This window comes from Ips typographus, linkage group LG6, assembly GCF_016097725.1.
Source record: "Ips typographus isolate SLU linkage group LG6, UJ_Ityp_2.0, whole genome shotgun sequence".
NCBI classification, from domain to species: Eukaryota; Metazoa; Arthropoda; class Insecta; order Coleoptera; family Curculionidae; genus Ips; species Ips typographus.
In genome coordinates this window covers 6572690-6588219 of record NC_138427.1, presented here as the reverse complement: position 1 = coordinate 6588219, position 15530 = coordinate 6572690, and the positions used below count along the sequence as shown (strand labels likewise).

Below are 15530 nucleotides of genomic sequence, written 5' to 3'. Positions count from 1 at the left end.
TCTATATGTCTCCTGCTCGCGCTCCGCTTTGTTTTACCTCCGCTCTAAGAATGCGGCCCCGCCAACTTTAAATTTAATTTTAGTTAAAATTTCTCTGCAGTTATATCTTCGAGTTTTATCGGATTTCTTGCCGAGGACCCAGGGGCGCCGTAGAATAATTTTTACTTCACATTTACTAACTTTATTTTTATAGCTAACACAAAATTTAAACGAGTTTTGTGCGCTTTGTATTGTGTAGAACTGGCGGGGCTTTAATATAAATGAGATATGTTTGATTGAGTCTACTAAGAGCTACGTCGCTGACATGAAAAGAGACAAGTGCGAATTGGTGGAACGCCCGGGGGCGGCAAAGGGAGCCACCACCACCTCGACGGCGGCGTTTCCAAGCTTAGCTATCGACCGACCCCGTGGAAGAGGCACTTTGTCTTGGACACGAGGCCAGCTGGCGGGAATGCAAACCCTTAATTGTCTTATGCAAGTCTCGATAGTCGATATTGACATATCGCTACTAGGAATAGATTAGGATCGACATGTCTTCTTAATAAAGGATATTATTTTGATAGATTGAGGACCCACTTAAAACCAACTTATTTATTTATTGAAAAGTTCACTATTTTATTAAGTTTACCACTCTTCAAACTAAAAAGAATGGAAAGAGATATCGATGGCCTTCGTCCTGGTCACTTTTTGGGCGATTCATCTTGATAGCAATCTTTTACCCGGCTGTCAGCTGTCTTTTCCGCTTTATCTCCCTTTGTTTCTTTATTGTTCGCAATCCAGTTATCGATACACCGCCTATTCCTTGCCGATCCTGCGGGACTCCTGGAGAGATGGATGGATTTTTTACCCGTCTTTTGTTGGGCGCTTCTTATTCGATAGTGGGGATGTGCATAAGTAATGCCGCCTTTATATGAATAGAATAAGTCTTCATATTCAATTAGGTTCAAGAAGAGAAGAAGACATCTTAAGATTATTTTAAGTTCTCAACAAGATGTTCTAGGCTATTAAATGCTGAGATGCAGTAGTACAAATTTGATTCAAAGTGATTTCTAACATTTTATAGAATCTGGTGGATAAAGTCTTCTAATGAGGTAGGTTAGGTGTAGCATACATTTTTGATTTGAAATGTTCCCAGAGAAAGAAATCTAACGGTGACAATTTCGAAATAATCTACAGAATTCTGGTTTGTTTTCGATAAGCCATCCTGTATGTATGTAAAATAATATACATAATATCCAGCAGAAAATGAATTTAATTTAATTCTGATTGGCGATTTTCGGACAATAACTGCAAGATACGCACCTATTAATCCCAAATGAATTCTCCAATTAATAGCAGATGATGTGTGTTTTTAATCACTGACAACTCAATCAGCCTGGACCCTATCGTTTGTTCGAGACGATATTTAAATAATAACGTCGTTAAGCGAGTGGAAATTGATGGGTTTTAAGCCGTCGTTTCCTTTTCCGCGTATAACGCGGTCCTCGGGGAAATCCGTTGCCAAAACAAGACAATCAACAAAGATCAAATTTGGCCGTCGTCGACGACAAACAGGAACAATTACGTACGAGGCACACATCGATCCGGTTATTATTAAATTCGGGCCGAAGTCCTGGATGAGGAGGCGACCGGGAATCCAATCGCAGACGGGATAAAACACATTAACAAATTGTCTGCTAATTAGATTGGGCACCAATCTGACGTGCATAACTAACAGCCTCGTGATCCAATTAGGCCCTCCTCTAGACTAGTTCTCGTCAGAAATTAGCAGTTATCTGCATGGAGATGCGTCTACCAATGAGATGCTTCTTGATTGGATTGCAACAATCTATAAACATTGATAATCTGTATACATTGACAGACGTCAAAGTAAGTATATTTGGGCCACATACTTTCTAATGACAACTACTCTGGAAAGAAAAATCTTGTCTGAGGAATATCAGATAGTGGACTAGATTCAGTGTTGATCAGTTGTTGGAATGGAAGGGATCACCCACCTTTATTAAGGATGACGGTGTATGAAGATGAAGAAGAATATGTGAAATGCTTTGTGCTAAGAAAATATTAAGCATGAAAAAGCAGATTTGAGTAATTTATTTGATGTTGGTGTGTTTAATGTGAACGCCTCTGTCCCTCGACCAGACGAAAAGTTTAGCCGATAATTCAGCAAGTTTAAAAGGAAATTAGAATGGTCCTAAATCATTCGCGGTGAAAAGAGCCGAGGAACAAGAAAGCGGTTCACCGCATTATATCGGGACGTGGCGAGGAATCCAGAATACCGACTCATTCATATCGCGTAATTAATTAAATTCTAATTGCAGCTGTTCCAAGCCGGTTCGTTTAAAAGTTTGCGATGTTTTGCGATCGCAGGACATTCATCATTGGACTGACAAAAGAGGACGTTAATCGTCCGCCCCCCGTTCTGGACGCTTTTGTCTTTGCCCTCGAATACATTTTGTTGTATCAACCCCAGGATTTTTTCCAACAAATTTGCTCTTGTAGTAAAAACAAATTAATAATTGATGTTTTAGTGAAAAAATGAAACTAAAATTGACTAGCTGGAAGCGGACTGGAGCACACGCTCCATTATCTTTTCCAATATCTCTCTCTTGGCCAATTTCGCATTTCCCGAATATCGGGAGTTACTGGAGTAGAGTCCCGGGGGAGCGATGCATCCGTCGGGATATCGAGTGGCTACTTTTGGGATTGAAAGGTTCATTCTTCATCGTCTCAAAGCCCGGTCAAAGGGAACGAATTCGTTATATGTTTTTGCCAATACTATAACCGAGCCAATTCATTTTTTGGATTGAATTTAAACATGTCAAAGAATAAAAAATTGAAAAAAAACATCGTTGAGATTGTAACAAAGAATTAATATTCATTAAATTTTTTCTGTGGGGCTTTGAAGGGGTTTAACCCTTCGAGAATCTTTTTGGTCGTCAATATCCTAAAGATGGATACTTACTTTTGAGACAACCGGGGAAAAAAAACTTTTCTTATTAAAGTTAAATTACAGTGGAACACGGAGAGAAAGAAAGATAAAGTCCAAAAAATAGGCCGTTAGACGTGCCATCAATCATATTCGGAGTGAAGCTGGCAAAAAATACAATGCGACAGTGGAGACGTTATTTTTATTAAAAACCCTTTTTCAAATTATAGCGATCCGTAATCAAAGCTATAAAAACAAATTAAATCTTTGTGGAATGGGCTTGGATCGTTTAAGGGAACCCATTACTGGTCCCGGTACCCTATCATTACCGTCCGGGTTTTTGATGGCAGATCTGCTCAGAGCGCCACTTTTTGAATACGCAACGACCCAAAATGTTTCGATTCATCCTTCTCGGTCTTCATATATCTGATGTTTTGTTGCAGGTTCTTCACTTTTTATTTTTTTGCGCATAACTTCGATGACTGATTTATGACCACCACTTTTAAATGCTCCCATTTTTGATGGAATACACGTTAATACCTGGGACACTCAAAAAATTGATTTACTTCAGTTTTGTTTATATGTATTAAATAAAAGCTTATTAAATCAATGTCCAAACAATACAGATTGATCCTTGGTTACCAAAAGATGCACTTTATATTTCATTAGGATTTAATATACAGTGTTGTCTAATAAATAAATTTGCTATAATAGGTGTGTTCTTAGTATTAATCTTAATAGTCTAATTTTTAATTTAACTCTATTTTTCCAAATCTAGAAGTTGTTGTTCTATTTTACTATTGAAAGACATTTAGGCATTTGATGTTTTGGTTTTGACTCATGTCAGTGATCATCAAAATTTTATAAATTTAATGCACTATTTCATTAAGCTGTTTACCAAGATTTTACCAAGTTACCAAGTTTCAGAGAGTCAGAAAAGAAGAGCTGAAGAATGTGTAGACATGATGAAGCTGGCTGTTTGCCCACAAAACCTAAATTCATTTGGCGTCAGACAAGACGAGTGGAAAATCGTTTTACAATAAATAAAGACAAGCATGTCAGAAGACTGAAGTACTAACGAAATGCAAAATTGGGAAGTTTTTAAAATTTAAAAAACCACGAAACCTCCAGTCCTCCTCCTCCTAGTTCCAGTTTACAGTATATTACTTAAAAAGTGTAAAAAGTTTTAAAAAGCATTTTTTCACGTGAATGAAACAGTTACTATTAATTTTGTGAGTGACGTAGTGCCAATAAGCATTATTTGTCGATTTAGTAATTTTAATTAGTTTATCTGTTAATTTTAATAATAATAAATTTTTAAAATTTTTTTATTCTCTTTATCTCCAATAAATATTAGCATGATGGTGATCACCGACAGTGATATAAACGTCAACTGTCTCTAAAATATGTTTGGCACTAAAACGTCTTCTAATTTATTCTTACTTGAACCCAAAAATCACCTTAAAACATTTGCTGCTAAACGTAAATGACATTTGATTTTTATTCCGTTGTTGTCAGATTGAAAATGATTGCTAGATCGTATGCGATTATTAATATTTTAATGATTTTTTTCGTTTTCGAAGGAACAGTAGATTTATCGTGCGAGTAAATGGAGGCGGGAAATCTTTTTTTAGGTGCTGAAAATACGAAAGCCAAACTAAAACAGATTGCTTGTCAAAGGGCGCTTTCAATAATAAGTTCGTGTCGAGCCGACATCATTCATTTTCTGGAAGAAACGTATGAGGAAATTACAACATAATTCGTCAAAAATCGATGAAATTTATTTGGATTAGAGGAAAATTATAGGTGTAACTACCTACGTGCGATAGCAGGGATGACTACGTGAAAAATACGGCGAAGAAGGCTCCGAGACAGCCGAGCATTAATCTTCTGTTTCGTGTTTGTTTTTTTACTTTCGGATCCATTTTCGTACTTCGAATCTGGTAAGGTGATTGCTTTATTCTACTCTCTGCCGTTCGGTTTTTACCCTCGGAAAAGAACAAGCAGGTAAAGGTTTCCTGGATGAGAAAATTTAATATTCTTATTAAAAGTACTCGCGGGCATGAAATCTAAACAGACAAATAGAAATCGGCCCGGACCCTTTATTATTTAAATTCCTCGAAATTTAATCAAAGTAATTCGAAATCAAACAGACTGCTTATTGATTCTCGAACCCTAATAATTCACTAGGCTGTGAGTTTTCCAAGTTTGCACAACTGATCCCTCCAAGATGTTCGCTTTCCCACAGGGAGTCATAATAATACTCTCGAATGCAAATACTCCTTAAATTCCGCCGACAGTTAATGAAATTTTGCCGGAACACAAGAAGGCGAACGCAAATAATTTAATGGGGCATTAGCTGTTGATTCGGAAAGACTGCCAAATCCGGAAACCGCTACAAGTGTTAAGCTTCCATTTAGTCTTAGTCTGATTCCATTATCTCCGTTGCGGGCCGGCGACCCTCTCAAGATTTTACCCCTTTTGGCTTTGCGTCGTATTTCTTCGCTTTTAGGCCCTTTGGGCAGCGTCCCCCCCTTTCCTCGCACTTTGTCGTCTCGGATTGTTTTCTTTGCGATTTAGAATCCACCCCGACTTGCTTCCTAATCCTTTCGATTAGACAGACTTGACCTGATTTGTGCTTTGTTTTAAGCTTTAAATCTACATTCAAGACGCGAACATCGGTAATGTTAAGTTTGCGGTTAAAACGAGGATGTTCTAGAAGAAACTTTAGAAATTTGAATTCGAAATCAGCCAAATTTCTTAAAAAATTATAACAAAAAGACAGATCGTTGATTGTCAACTGGTCCAATTCAATCACTACTCTGCAACACTTGTTTCTGCTTGTTGGTCTCACCAAATAATTTGTTTTCACCAGATTTATCTTTTGATACTTATACTGGTATTATATAAACCAACACAGAAATAACGAAGCACGAATTACTGATAACAGCAACTGCACATTTGTTGCTATGGAATAACATTTGTTAAGCTTGTATTCACAATGCTTTTCTTAAGGTAATTTTAATATCAAAATATGCATTACGATTTTGGATTCACTACAAAAACTAAAACATACAATTGATAAAGTAGGTGATCTATCTAATCACATCCAAAAGAAATGCCAAAAAAAATGCAAACCGTTTATACAAACAACAATACACAAACAATAACAATTTAAAGATGGTTAATGTTTAATGACATCCAGTATGTAGTTTACGATATGTTTAGCAGTCAATCCGTAATAGTCGAGAACAGCAGCTGGAGTTCCAGAACGTGGCACTCTTGGTACTGCCACTTTTTTGACGTAAATGTCACGTACTTCGGCAACAGCGGACAGTACTGCCTCTCCAATACCTCCTTCGGGATAGTGGTCTTCGACAACCAAGATTCGGTTTCCAGCTTCTTTAGCATTCTTAATAATGCCTTCTCGGTCAATAGGCTTGATCGTGAATAAGTCCAAAACTCGCACACCAACTCCTTGTTGAGCCAATTGTTCTGCGGCCGTAATTCCTTCCTGAAGAGTGATACCACCACCAATAAAGAGTACTTGGTCTTTGCTGGATGACAGAATCACGTTAGATTTTCCAATCTGAAATAAGCGTTAAAACTCAGTTAAGGAGTTGAGTGAATGCCAATTAACAAACCTGGAATTGGTGGTCGTTAGCGTAAATCACTTTAGTGGCAGGACGGTTGATTCTCAAGAAGGTTACTCCTGGAGTGTTAGCAGCCAGTTCTACAGCTCTTTCAGCTGACACAGCATCGGCTGGGTAGAAAACTGTAGAGCCGGGAATTGATCTAAACATAGCCAAATCTTCCAAAGCCATTTGACTTGCACCGTCTTCACCGATTGATGTTCCACAGTGGCTTCCCATAAAGTTGACGTTGGTTTGTGAGATAGCTCCCATACGAATCTGTAAATTTAATTCAAAAAATTACAGATAGCGATGTCAGAGTAGCAAATAATGCTATACCACTAAGAAGGAGACTTTTTGAGACTAATTAATGTGTCATCTAGTCAGTAAGATTAACAGTGAAGAGCGGTAAATTACAAGTGTAGGCTTCATTTAAATTCTGAGTAACGAAAAGGAAGAAGAATCTAGTAGAACTGATGAAATAAAAAAAGTGATGGATTTTAGGGGAGGTCAATAGTTGTAAGGTGGGAAACAAGACATTTATTTTCTCAATTTGAGGATTCTCGTGTAGGAGTACTATTTTATTTAAAAACAAGCTGTTATTACGTTGACACCGATACTAACTAACTAATTTGCTATTCATTATATTGATCCGACCTACCTGATCGAATGCTCTGGTCAAGAAAGCAGCAAACGTGGACACAAATGCGACTACTCTGTCTCTGCATGCAGCTCCAATTGCTACACCGACTAAGTTTTGTTCAGCAATGAAGCATTCAATGTACCTCTCAGGATCATATTTCTTCAGTTGTTCGGAGAAGGTAGAATTCTTCATATCACCGTCCAAGGCAATTACCCTTGGGTTGTTTTGAGCAATTTTTACTAATGCCGTACCGTAAGCTTGCCTAGTGGCCAAAGCCTCTCCCAGTTTGTAGTTGGGAGGGGAAGACAACTTGATGTTTTGAATGCTCACATTTGGTACTTGTTGCTGTGGTGAGGGGATAGTGTATTGTCGTTTGCCTTTGTTTACCAAAAGGCTTTCTAAATGTTTCAACACCCTATCGGTTTCTTTGCCCAAAGGCTTTCCATGCCAGCCTTCTTTGTCTTCGATCTCTGGGAAGTCTTTTCCCTTATAAGTTCTGGCGATCAAAGCAGTGGGCTTTCCCTTGGTAGCACTAGCAGCATCGAAAGCTTTTACAAGTTCTTCTACGTTGTGTCCGTCAACAATGATAGAATTCCATCCAAAAGCGTCTAACCTAGCTTTGTAAATGTCTAAATGGTGTCCTATGGTAGTAGGTTCAGATTGACCCAGTCTGTTGGCGTCAATGATAAGCACCACGTTGTCAAGTTTGTAATAGCTGATGAAAGCAATTGATTCCCAAATGGAACCTTCAGCACTTTCACCATCTCCAATAAGGCAGTATACCCTAAAGTATTCCAGTGAAAATTTTCGTTTAAAAATATAATTAGACAACCAACCTGGCATCAATTTTATCATAGTTTTTAGTGGCATAAGCCATGCCGGCAGCAATAGCCAAACCTTGACCAAGGGAACCGGTACCCACATCGATAAAGTTCAGTCTAGGTGTTGGATGACCTTCTAAGTCAGAACCAAGTTGACGGAGCTTTAGGAGTTCAGCTTCGGGGATAAGGCCATTCTCTACCCAAGCCGCATATAAAGCAGGGGCGGCATGTCCTTTGGAGAGGACAAACCTGTCGCTGGAGGGGTCTTTGGGAGATGCTACTGAGTAGCGCATCGTGTTGAAGAAAAGAACGGAGATGATTTCGGCAATGGATGCGCATGTTGTGGGATGTCTGTCAAAGTATTAGTTGTATTTAGTATTTTCCAAAAATGTCAGTTTATATCTCTAGAAATTCAGGCTTAGAAAAACATTTTAACAATTGTACTCAATTTATTCAGAATCACTTGGGTCACACTGTATATCTGAAAAATGATTTAACTTAGCAATGTTACATAATAAAAATATAGGAACTCAATGAAAGGCCTAAAACAATGTTCATTCATCTTCTTTTAGTCTTTATTACTCTAAAAGCAAATAAAAATTTCTCTAATACATATTTCTTCCGCATAAAGATTCAACGTCTGACGTTATTACTTCACGTAAAGTGCTGATAATTAGAATTACGTATTGCGTGTAATAAAACAGTGAAGTACTAGAAACACGTTATTCGTTAAAATAAATGTTTGCCACTGATAGTGAAAGTGCTTTCGTTACATAATAAATTTCATGATTAAATAAGTTGTTTCAAAACCAAACCACCAAAAAATAATTTACAGTTCCTTAATCAGCACCAATGTTTGTATTGACCTCTAAGTGATATTGTTTAACGAGGTCAATGTTACAAGTGTGACGATAGAAGTTATTAAGCAGGTTTTTTAAGCTTTTTGGATAGATTGTAATAGTGCTGTAAATTAACCTACTTAAATCATAAATTAAATAATGATATAAGGTGTTTTGTTTATGATTACCTAGTAGTTCAACGTGGGAATTACTTGACTAGTTTAAATAGATGAGAAGAGAAAATACTATTAACAAAGTTTCTTACCCAGAATTGGCAGCAGCAGTAGATTGGACACTCAAAATTCGAATTCTGGTGGCAATGTCCTTAAGGACCTGGGGATCGGTAACGAGAGGCATGCTGTCTACAATTCGACCGGTTCGCTCTTCGATGAACACCAACGAACTGATCAAACAATCGCCGATTACAAAACAAGATCATTCGGTTGCTTTTTATCTTGCGTAAGTCGTCAATGTTATCTCTGTTAAGTGGGTAAATAGACTTACGTTATTTAATGATAATCAGTGGTGGGAACGGTTCAGCGATCACCCAGCTGATTAGTGTGACATTGGTTTTTAAACTTAAAAGTCACTCTCGTTTAGGCGCACCTCGGCTTATAACAATTTTGCATGTCGAGTGTCAGGCTAGTTAATACAGGGCAAAGGTGCACGATTTGATATGCATGTTTAAATAGTAGCAGTAATAATATCATGAGCTAAGCACACTTATAGTTTAGTATATCCATGGAATTTCCCAGTATTTTAAAATAACAAAAGAACTTCAAGTCAGAGGCAGCAAATGTAGTAAAGAGTAAACTCTACTGCCTATAGTCTAAACTATAAAAATGTTGATGAGATTTTTTTTGAAAAATTTGTAATAGTTTTAAAATTCACATTTTTTGCGAGACTGGAAATCTGAGTTTAAAAAAGTTTAATCATAATTATGCTAATTATGAGAATTAATTATATCATTTCGGGAATAAATTGCTTATCATTTTTATCATTTTTGCAAGTTTATCAAATGTTAAATAACATTGTTTTGTTATGTCGTTAATATGTTGAGAGATATTTTCGTACAAATCAGTAAAAACGAATTTCCTAAAAATGGCCGGAGATTTTGGTTAAAAACTGATCAAAGAATCAAACTGCTGATTAACAAATTGTTTGCATTTTCCAATATCTAATTAAAACTAACTAACTTTTTGTTAGAATACCCAATTAGCAACAAAAATATGAGTAACTGGTCAATGTCAAAAACAGCTGATCAAAAATTTTGGAAGGGCAAACACGGCTATTACAATTAAAACACACACTTTCTTATGAATACTGATAGAGTTTTAGGTTAAATTTAACGATTTTCTAAAGACTGTGGGAGCCGGGGAAATAGAGACAAGCTTAGTTTCTTTATTTCCCCGACTCCCACAATTTACACAACAAAATGCAGACATTTTATGAAATTTCAACTTATATTATTATTTATAAAAATTATATTATTATTTATATTATAATTAATTGCTTAAATGCCTTGGGTGCATACAAAAGTTAAAACTTCATGAAAAATTATCCTTTAAATGTTAAATCTAATACATGGATTCGGAAACATTGCGAACCAACGATACTGACTAAAACTTTTTTTAAGACAGATAGTCGGTGGAAAACGGATCAATAAAGGAAGGTTTGAGCCCCATCCAACTCGCAAAAGCAATTTCAATAAAACTCCGGAATGGCTTCTTAATACAGAGAGGCATTATGAATATTAATACCCAATAAAAATGTAGCCCTGTGGCGTTCGTCATTCGACTGTAAAGGCACAAACGCCGAACCGGACCGATTGTCGATTCAGTTTTCCGGGTGTTAATATTCGAAATTTTCCACCGGAACGGAAAACACCATGAATATGTTTTATTTTTATTGGGTCCTTTATTATTATTATTTCAACCATCTGGAAGGTGTGAAATATTATCCACTGGCAGGAAGAGCAGAGTATTTGGTGAATTAGACTGTTATCTTGTTGAAATGCTTTTGTGGACAGTATAAGACTAAAGAACAAAAAAATATATTGTTCTGATAAAGAGGTACTATCAATTTCAAAATTTTCCTAAAAACAGATTTTCAAAATTTACTTTAAATGGCTTTTAAAGCAGGATAGTTCGGGCCCCAACTTTTGAAAGCAGAAAACAAGTTGACAATACATAATCAATTTTCTGACAAGTAGGCACAAGCTTTTCCGAGGATTAGCAGATTATGTGTACGACCCTATCTTACCTATATAGAAGCAAACAGTCAGTTTCTAACAAATTGAATTACAATTCTGTAAAAATTTAGTGTTTTGCTGCTTTAGTTTGATATTCTATAAGTTTGTCTGGTTGGAAATGACAGTCAATGTTTTGATTAGCTCAAATTTTCACCACTCAACTTGTATTACTTTAGTGGCTCTACATGTTTCCATGAACAACACAATTTTTATAATTTGTAACAAAATGTAACCTAATTCAGGTATGTCTTAGGAAAGAGTATTTTCTTCACACAAACATTTGATGTAGCGCTCATGGAAGTGTTGTGGAATTGACGAATGTTGCCCTTCAGGTGTTGCAGGTCTTTTATAGTTTTTTATTTTTTAGCCAATCACTATTATTTATAATCCTCTCTACAGACAAAACACGAAAGCAACGAACCAAAGTGGAAAAAGAAAGGAATGTAATTTTCAATAACAGGCTCTTCATAACACTAATACGAATAGCTTTGTTTCCCCGCTCTTTCGTTTTCAAGTATTTCGTGTTTGCTTTTTTTGAGGCAGTTGCCCCTTTTATCGGCTCCATTCACCGTTCGTGTTGAATACAATTATTTCCAATTTCAACTTCGATTCAGTACAAGACATAACAACTCGAAAATCGTGACAAACGAATCGACAGCTCAATTTGAATACCGGCGGAAAAAATCAACCCTTACGGCGTCCGGGAAACGCCCTCCAAGTCCATAAATATAACCGGCCATATTTTCAAAAGGAACAAATATTTGCATTTTAATAGTTTCGCATTTCGCGGCTGCTTTGTTTATTCGAAAGGAAATAGAAGAAATTTACCGCGGGCTGATGGGGGAGACATAATCGTTTCGGTTTAGAAACGAAACGGTAAAGTTATTTGAATAATTCGTTCCGGGATGGATTGGGAATGGGGGATGTCGATATATGCATTGCTACTAAACGAACTGGAAAAAAATATGCAGACGTTTATACTGAGTTATTACCTAAATCGGTCAGAAAATTCATCATTTTTTATGAATAAGGTTTCCATATCGATATTTAATATTAACCATTTCATTTTGATCAAGAGGAAGAGAAAATGTATTTTTTGGTATATGTAGGTATTAAGATCACACAGTTGCAAAATCACATGTTTATTATCCAACAATAATAATAAATGAGTTGTTATCACTGCTCACAAAAACCATACTATTGTGAGTCTTGGCAAAGAAAAACAACTCCAATAACTAGAGAGTCTGTTTTATATATGATACAATGTGTTCATTATGATCTCATTTTCTAACTTTTACTGAAAATGTATACGTAATAAATTATCTCTTTAGCAATACTAAAATAATCGTATTTTTCAAACAACAAAACGAAAACTTAACCTAAAACACGCCTTCTGACTGGAGCTGGAATTTAATTTGATACCGAAAGCTTCGGTGAGTGTGTCGCTTGGGATATAAAAATTCGGAACGGCGGTCATATTTAGAGGAAAATTAATAAAGACGGCGAAAACCAATTTTGTTCTGGAAATCCTTAACGACAGATCAAAAACAAGCCGGAAAATTAACATGCAAATGAATGCCACACTAATAAAAACATCATCTAAATTTGGTGCGTGTATAAATGACTTCGGCGTCGAAAGATGTTCAGCCGCTAATTTGTTCTGGACAAGCTTTCCGGAGATGGTTTCCAAACCGATTCCTGGCAGACAGAACCGCACTAGCTGTTTTATACCTTTAAAGTTACCTGAATTCCATTTCTGTTGTTAACAATTATGATGGTTATTTAGTCGTTTTTCTATTTATTTATTTTGATTCGACAAACAAAGAAAGTTGTATTAATGTAGCTGCTAGAAAAGTATGGTTTTTTACAAGTTCTGCATTACTGAGAGTGTAATAGAAAATTTAAAGCAAAATAAGTTTCTATTGCTGTAGAGCAAATCCGACTCTGGCATATTGCCCAACTCCGGGCCACATGATAATTCGACACAACTCAATTTTAATTACATTTTCTTTAATTAATATGCTAATAATTTTGCATAGTAATTATCGCGAGCAATCTAGCGCGAGCTCGTCGTTGTCGCTTTGATGTGTTTGTGTCTGTATGTTCGTTATGTAGAGGCGGAGGCCCGGTACGAATCCAGAAACGGGTCCGATCATATTGAGATCGATAATTTTAATGTCTTTCTGATAATCTCATTGCACCAGAAAATTGCTTTTAATCATAACAACTCAATATTTTAGAAACTGACGTCATGTAGAATTGATTAAGTCTGTTCTAAACATCATTTATGGTGTAGCACAGCTATTTCAAAAGCTTTCGTCCAAGACCACTCAATATATATTAGCTAAAATAATTGCAATTTTGAACATCTTAAGGAACTAAGGAATTGACAACTAAGTGGCTTTTTGGTTACTCTTTAGAGTGTCTCAAGAAATATTAACAATTAACTTATACAAGGTCATAGAAAAAAATGAACAGTCCTACCTCATTTCTGTCGAGAGCATTAGCTTGCAAAGATTTCCCTTTCTTACCGGTAATTTTGCATAAGTAATTTAAAAAATTATGACATACTTAGTTAAATTAGAGGTCTGAATATCAAAAATTGTCTTTTATACAAGTTTGACAAGTGAGATAAGTATTATTAGTAATTTGAAAACAAAAAAGTTACTTGTAGGTAAACTAAATTCTGCCTGACCATGGAGCATTCATTTTCTGTTAAATTACACAGCGTTCTGATCTTTTTGATGAGTGGAACTCTTATTAATACCAAGTTTATTGGCAAAATATCTGTTATGATTTGATGATACCTAGCTTATATGATCTGGCAAATACAAAGAAATCCTAAGTGGAAAAAGTAATTGAACAGATTGCCGCCAAATTTTAAGAACCCACTACAAAAAAACTTACTTTTACTTCTTAAGTTGTTGAAAACATTATTAATTTTGAAAATAATATTAATATTTCTTCAGAGTTCTGCAAAATACAGTTTAGGAAACTTCATCATTGAATAATCTTCAATCATTGTCTAAGGAACCAGACAAAACAATAACGTACAGGACGTTGACTACATCGACTATCTAATTTTGAGAAGCCAACTTGGTTCTCATCAGGTGCGTCAAAGCTAAAGTTAGACATCCACAGATTGTTCATTAATATTCAAAGTGCACGACTGCATGGCAATTACTTTCTTGCAGAACACAACCACATTACAATAAGCTTAAAATCAATTAGCGCTTTAAGGCGTCAATCTTAATGCTTTTTTTAGACTTATTAGAGTCGGTTGTTACCTCGAAAATTACCCCGGCAAAATCGTAGTGTACGTTTGTATTCAAAGTAGCTGATAAATTTTTCAATTACTATCTTTCGATAATAATTAGATTCATTAAACCAATCTGGTGTTCGAATCTGTACCGTTTTTTTACTCTAAATTGCTTTAATTGTTTCCGATTTTTGCCTTAATTACGTTATTTGGTTAGCACAAAAAACCTTCCTGGTGTTTAAGTGGAATTTCAATATTCTTAGAAGACAAAGGCCTGGCTGGGTTTGAGTTACGTCTTAATTGAGACGACGATGTACCGGTGGCCATATTGATGTTGGTAACAATACCTTCGGTCCTTTGTACTTAAACTTTTAATAGATACTTCTTTTAGCATTCATTATCAGCGGACTGGCAGGGCGGCGGCCCCTTAATCAACCAAAATTTTGATATTGCGGTCGAAAGATCCATAAATGCAGTAGCGCACTTTTAAAAGTTTTCTCTTATAAATGTTGTAGAAATATCAGGCACGACCCTGATTCCCCCGGCTTTTGTAAGACGAATAAGTAACGTCGGGGGGTGTTTTAATTATTATTTTCCCAGGGCGAGCGCCTTCTTCTTAATTTCTGCAACAAAGTTATTTAAAAGGAAATATTATCTCTTAATCTAATGAGAGCCCTTCGTACTCTCGACTGTAATATTGTTACCATTTTCTCTTTCGGTTTTTAATTTCCAACGCGATACCTGACTCCAATAATCGTCACTTCGTAGCCAAGCAAGACGAAAGCGCACTGAAAAAGCAAAGATTGTCCCAAAACCCATAATGGAAGTTTTCCAGTCAAAAATCCCCGAAGCGATTATGAAAAGGAAAAAAGAAAAATCTTAAAACTAGCGGCTGCCGGCTCCATCAATCTCATAATTAATTCCATTCCGTTTAATTCTTTTCAAGATGACGTTAATTCAGCCCATAATGGATTCCTCTGGTGATTTATTCTTCCGTATGTTTTGATACAATTCACGGCGCTTTGATTAATCTTCGCCGAATTTAGATCGGGCCTTTTCGGATTAAACAGCTAATATCAATGATAGCTTTCCTCATTACCTTCCCCTACCCAGTTTTCCCGAAACGACGATTATGACGAGGTGGATTTTGACGGCT

At 36.1% G+C, this 15530-nt stretch overlaps 1 protein-coding gene across 1 annotated transcript; it reads right to left on the bottom strand.

Annotated features, from left to right (window-relative positions):
• Positions 1-6056: 6056 nt before the first annotated feature.
• LOC145730314 (transketolase-like protein 2) lies at positions 6057-9267 on the bottom strand. Its single transcript, XM_081981480.1, has 5 exons — positions 9130-9267; positions 8041-8376; positions 7223-7988; positions 6574-6840; positions 6057-6518 (listed from the first exon to the last, which is right to left on the bottom strand). The coding sequence occupies exons 1-5, from the start codon at positions 9219-9221 to the stop codon at positions 6114-6116; spliced, it is 1866 nt and encodes a 621-aa protein (XP_081837606.1). The 5' UTR covers positions 9222-9267; the 3' UTR covers positions 6057-6113.
• Between the last annotated feature and the right edge of the window lie 6263 nt (positions 9268-15530).

Coding starts and splice junctions, on each gene's coding strand:
- LOC145730314 (XM_081981480.1), bottom strand. CDS start 9,221: ATGCCTCTCGTTACCGATCCCCAGGTCCTTAAGGACATTGCCACCAGA. Junction 6,841..7,222: donor TGACCAGAGCATTCGATCAG/GTAGGTCGGATC, acceptor TTAAATTTACAG/ATTCGTATGGGAGCTATCTC. Junction 6,519..6,573: donor CTAACGACCACCAATTCCAG/GTTTGTTAATTG, acceptor CGCTTATTTCAG/ATTGGAAAATCTAACGTGAT.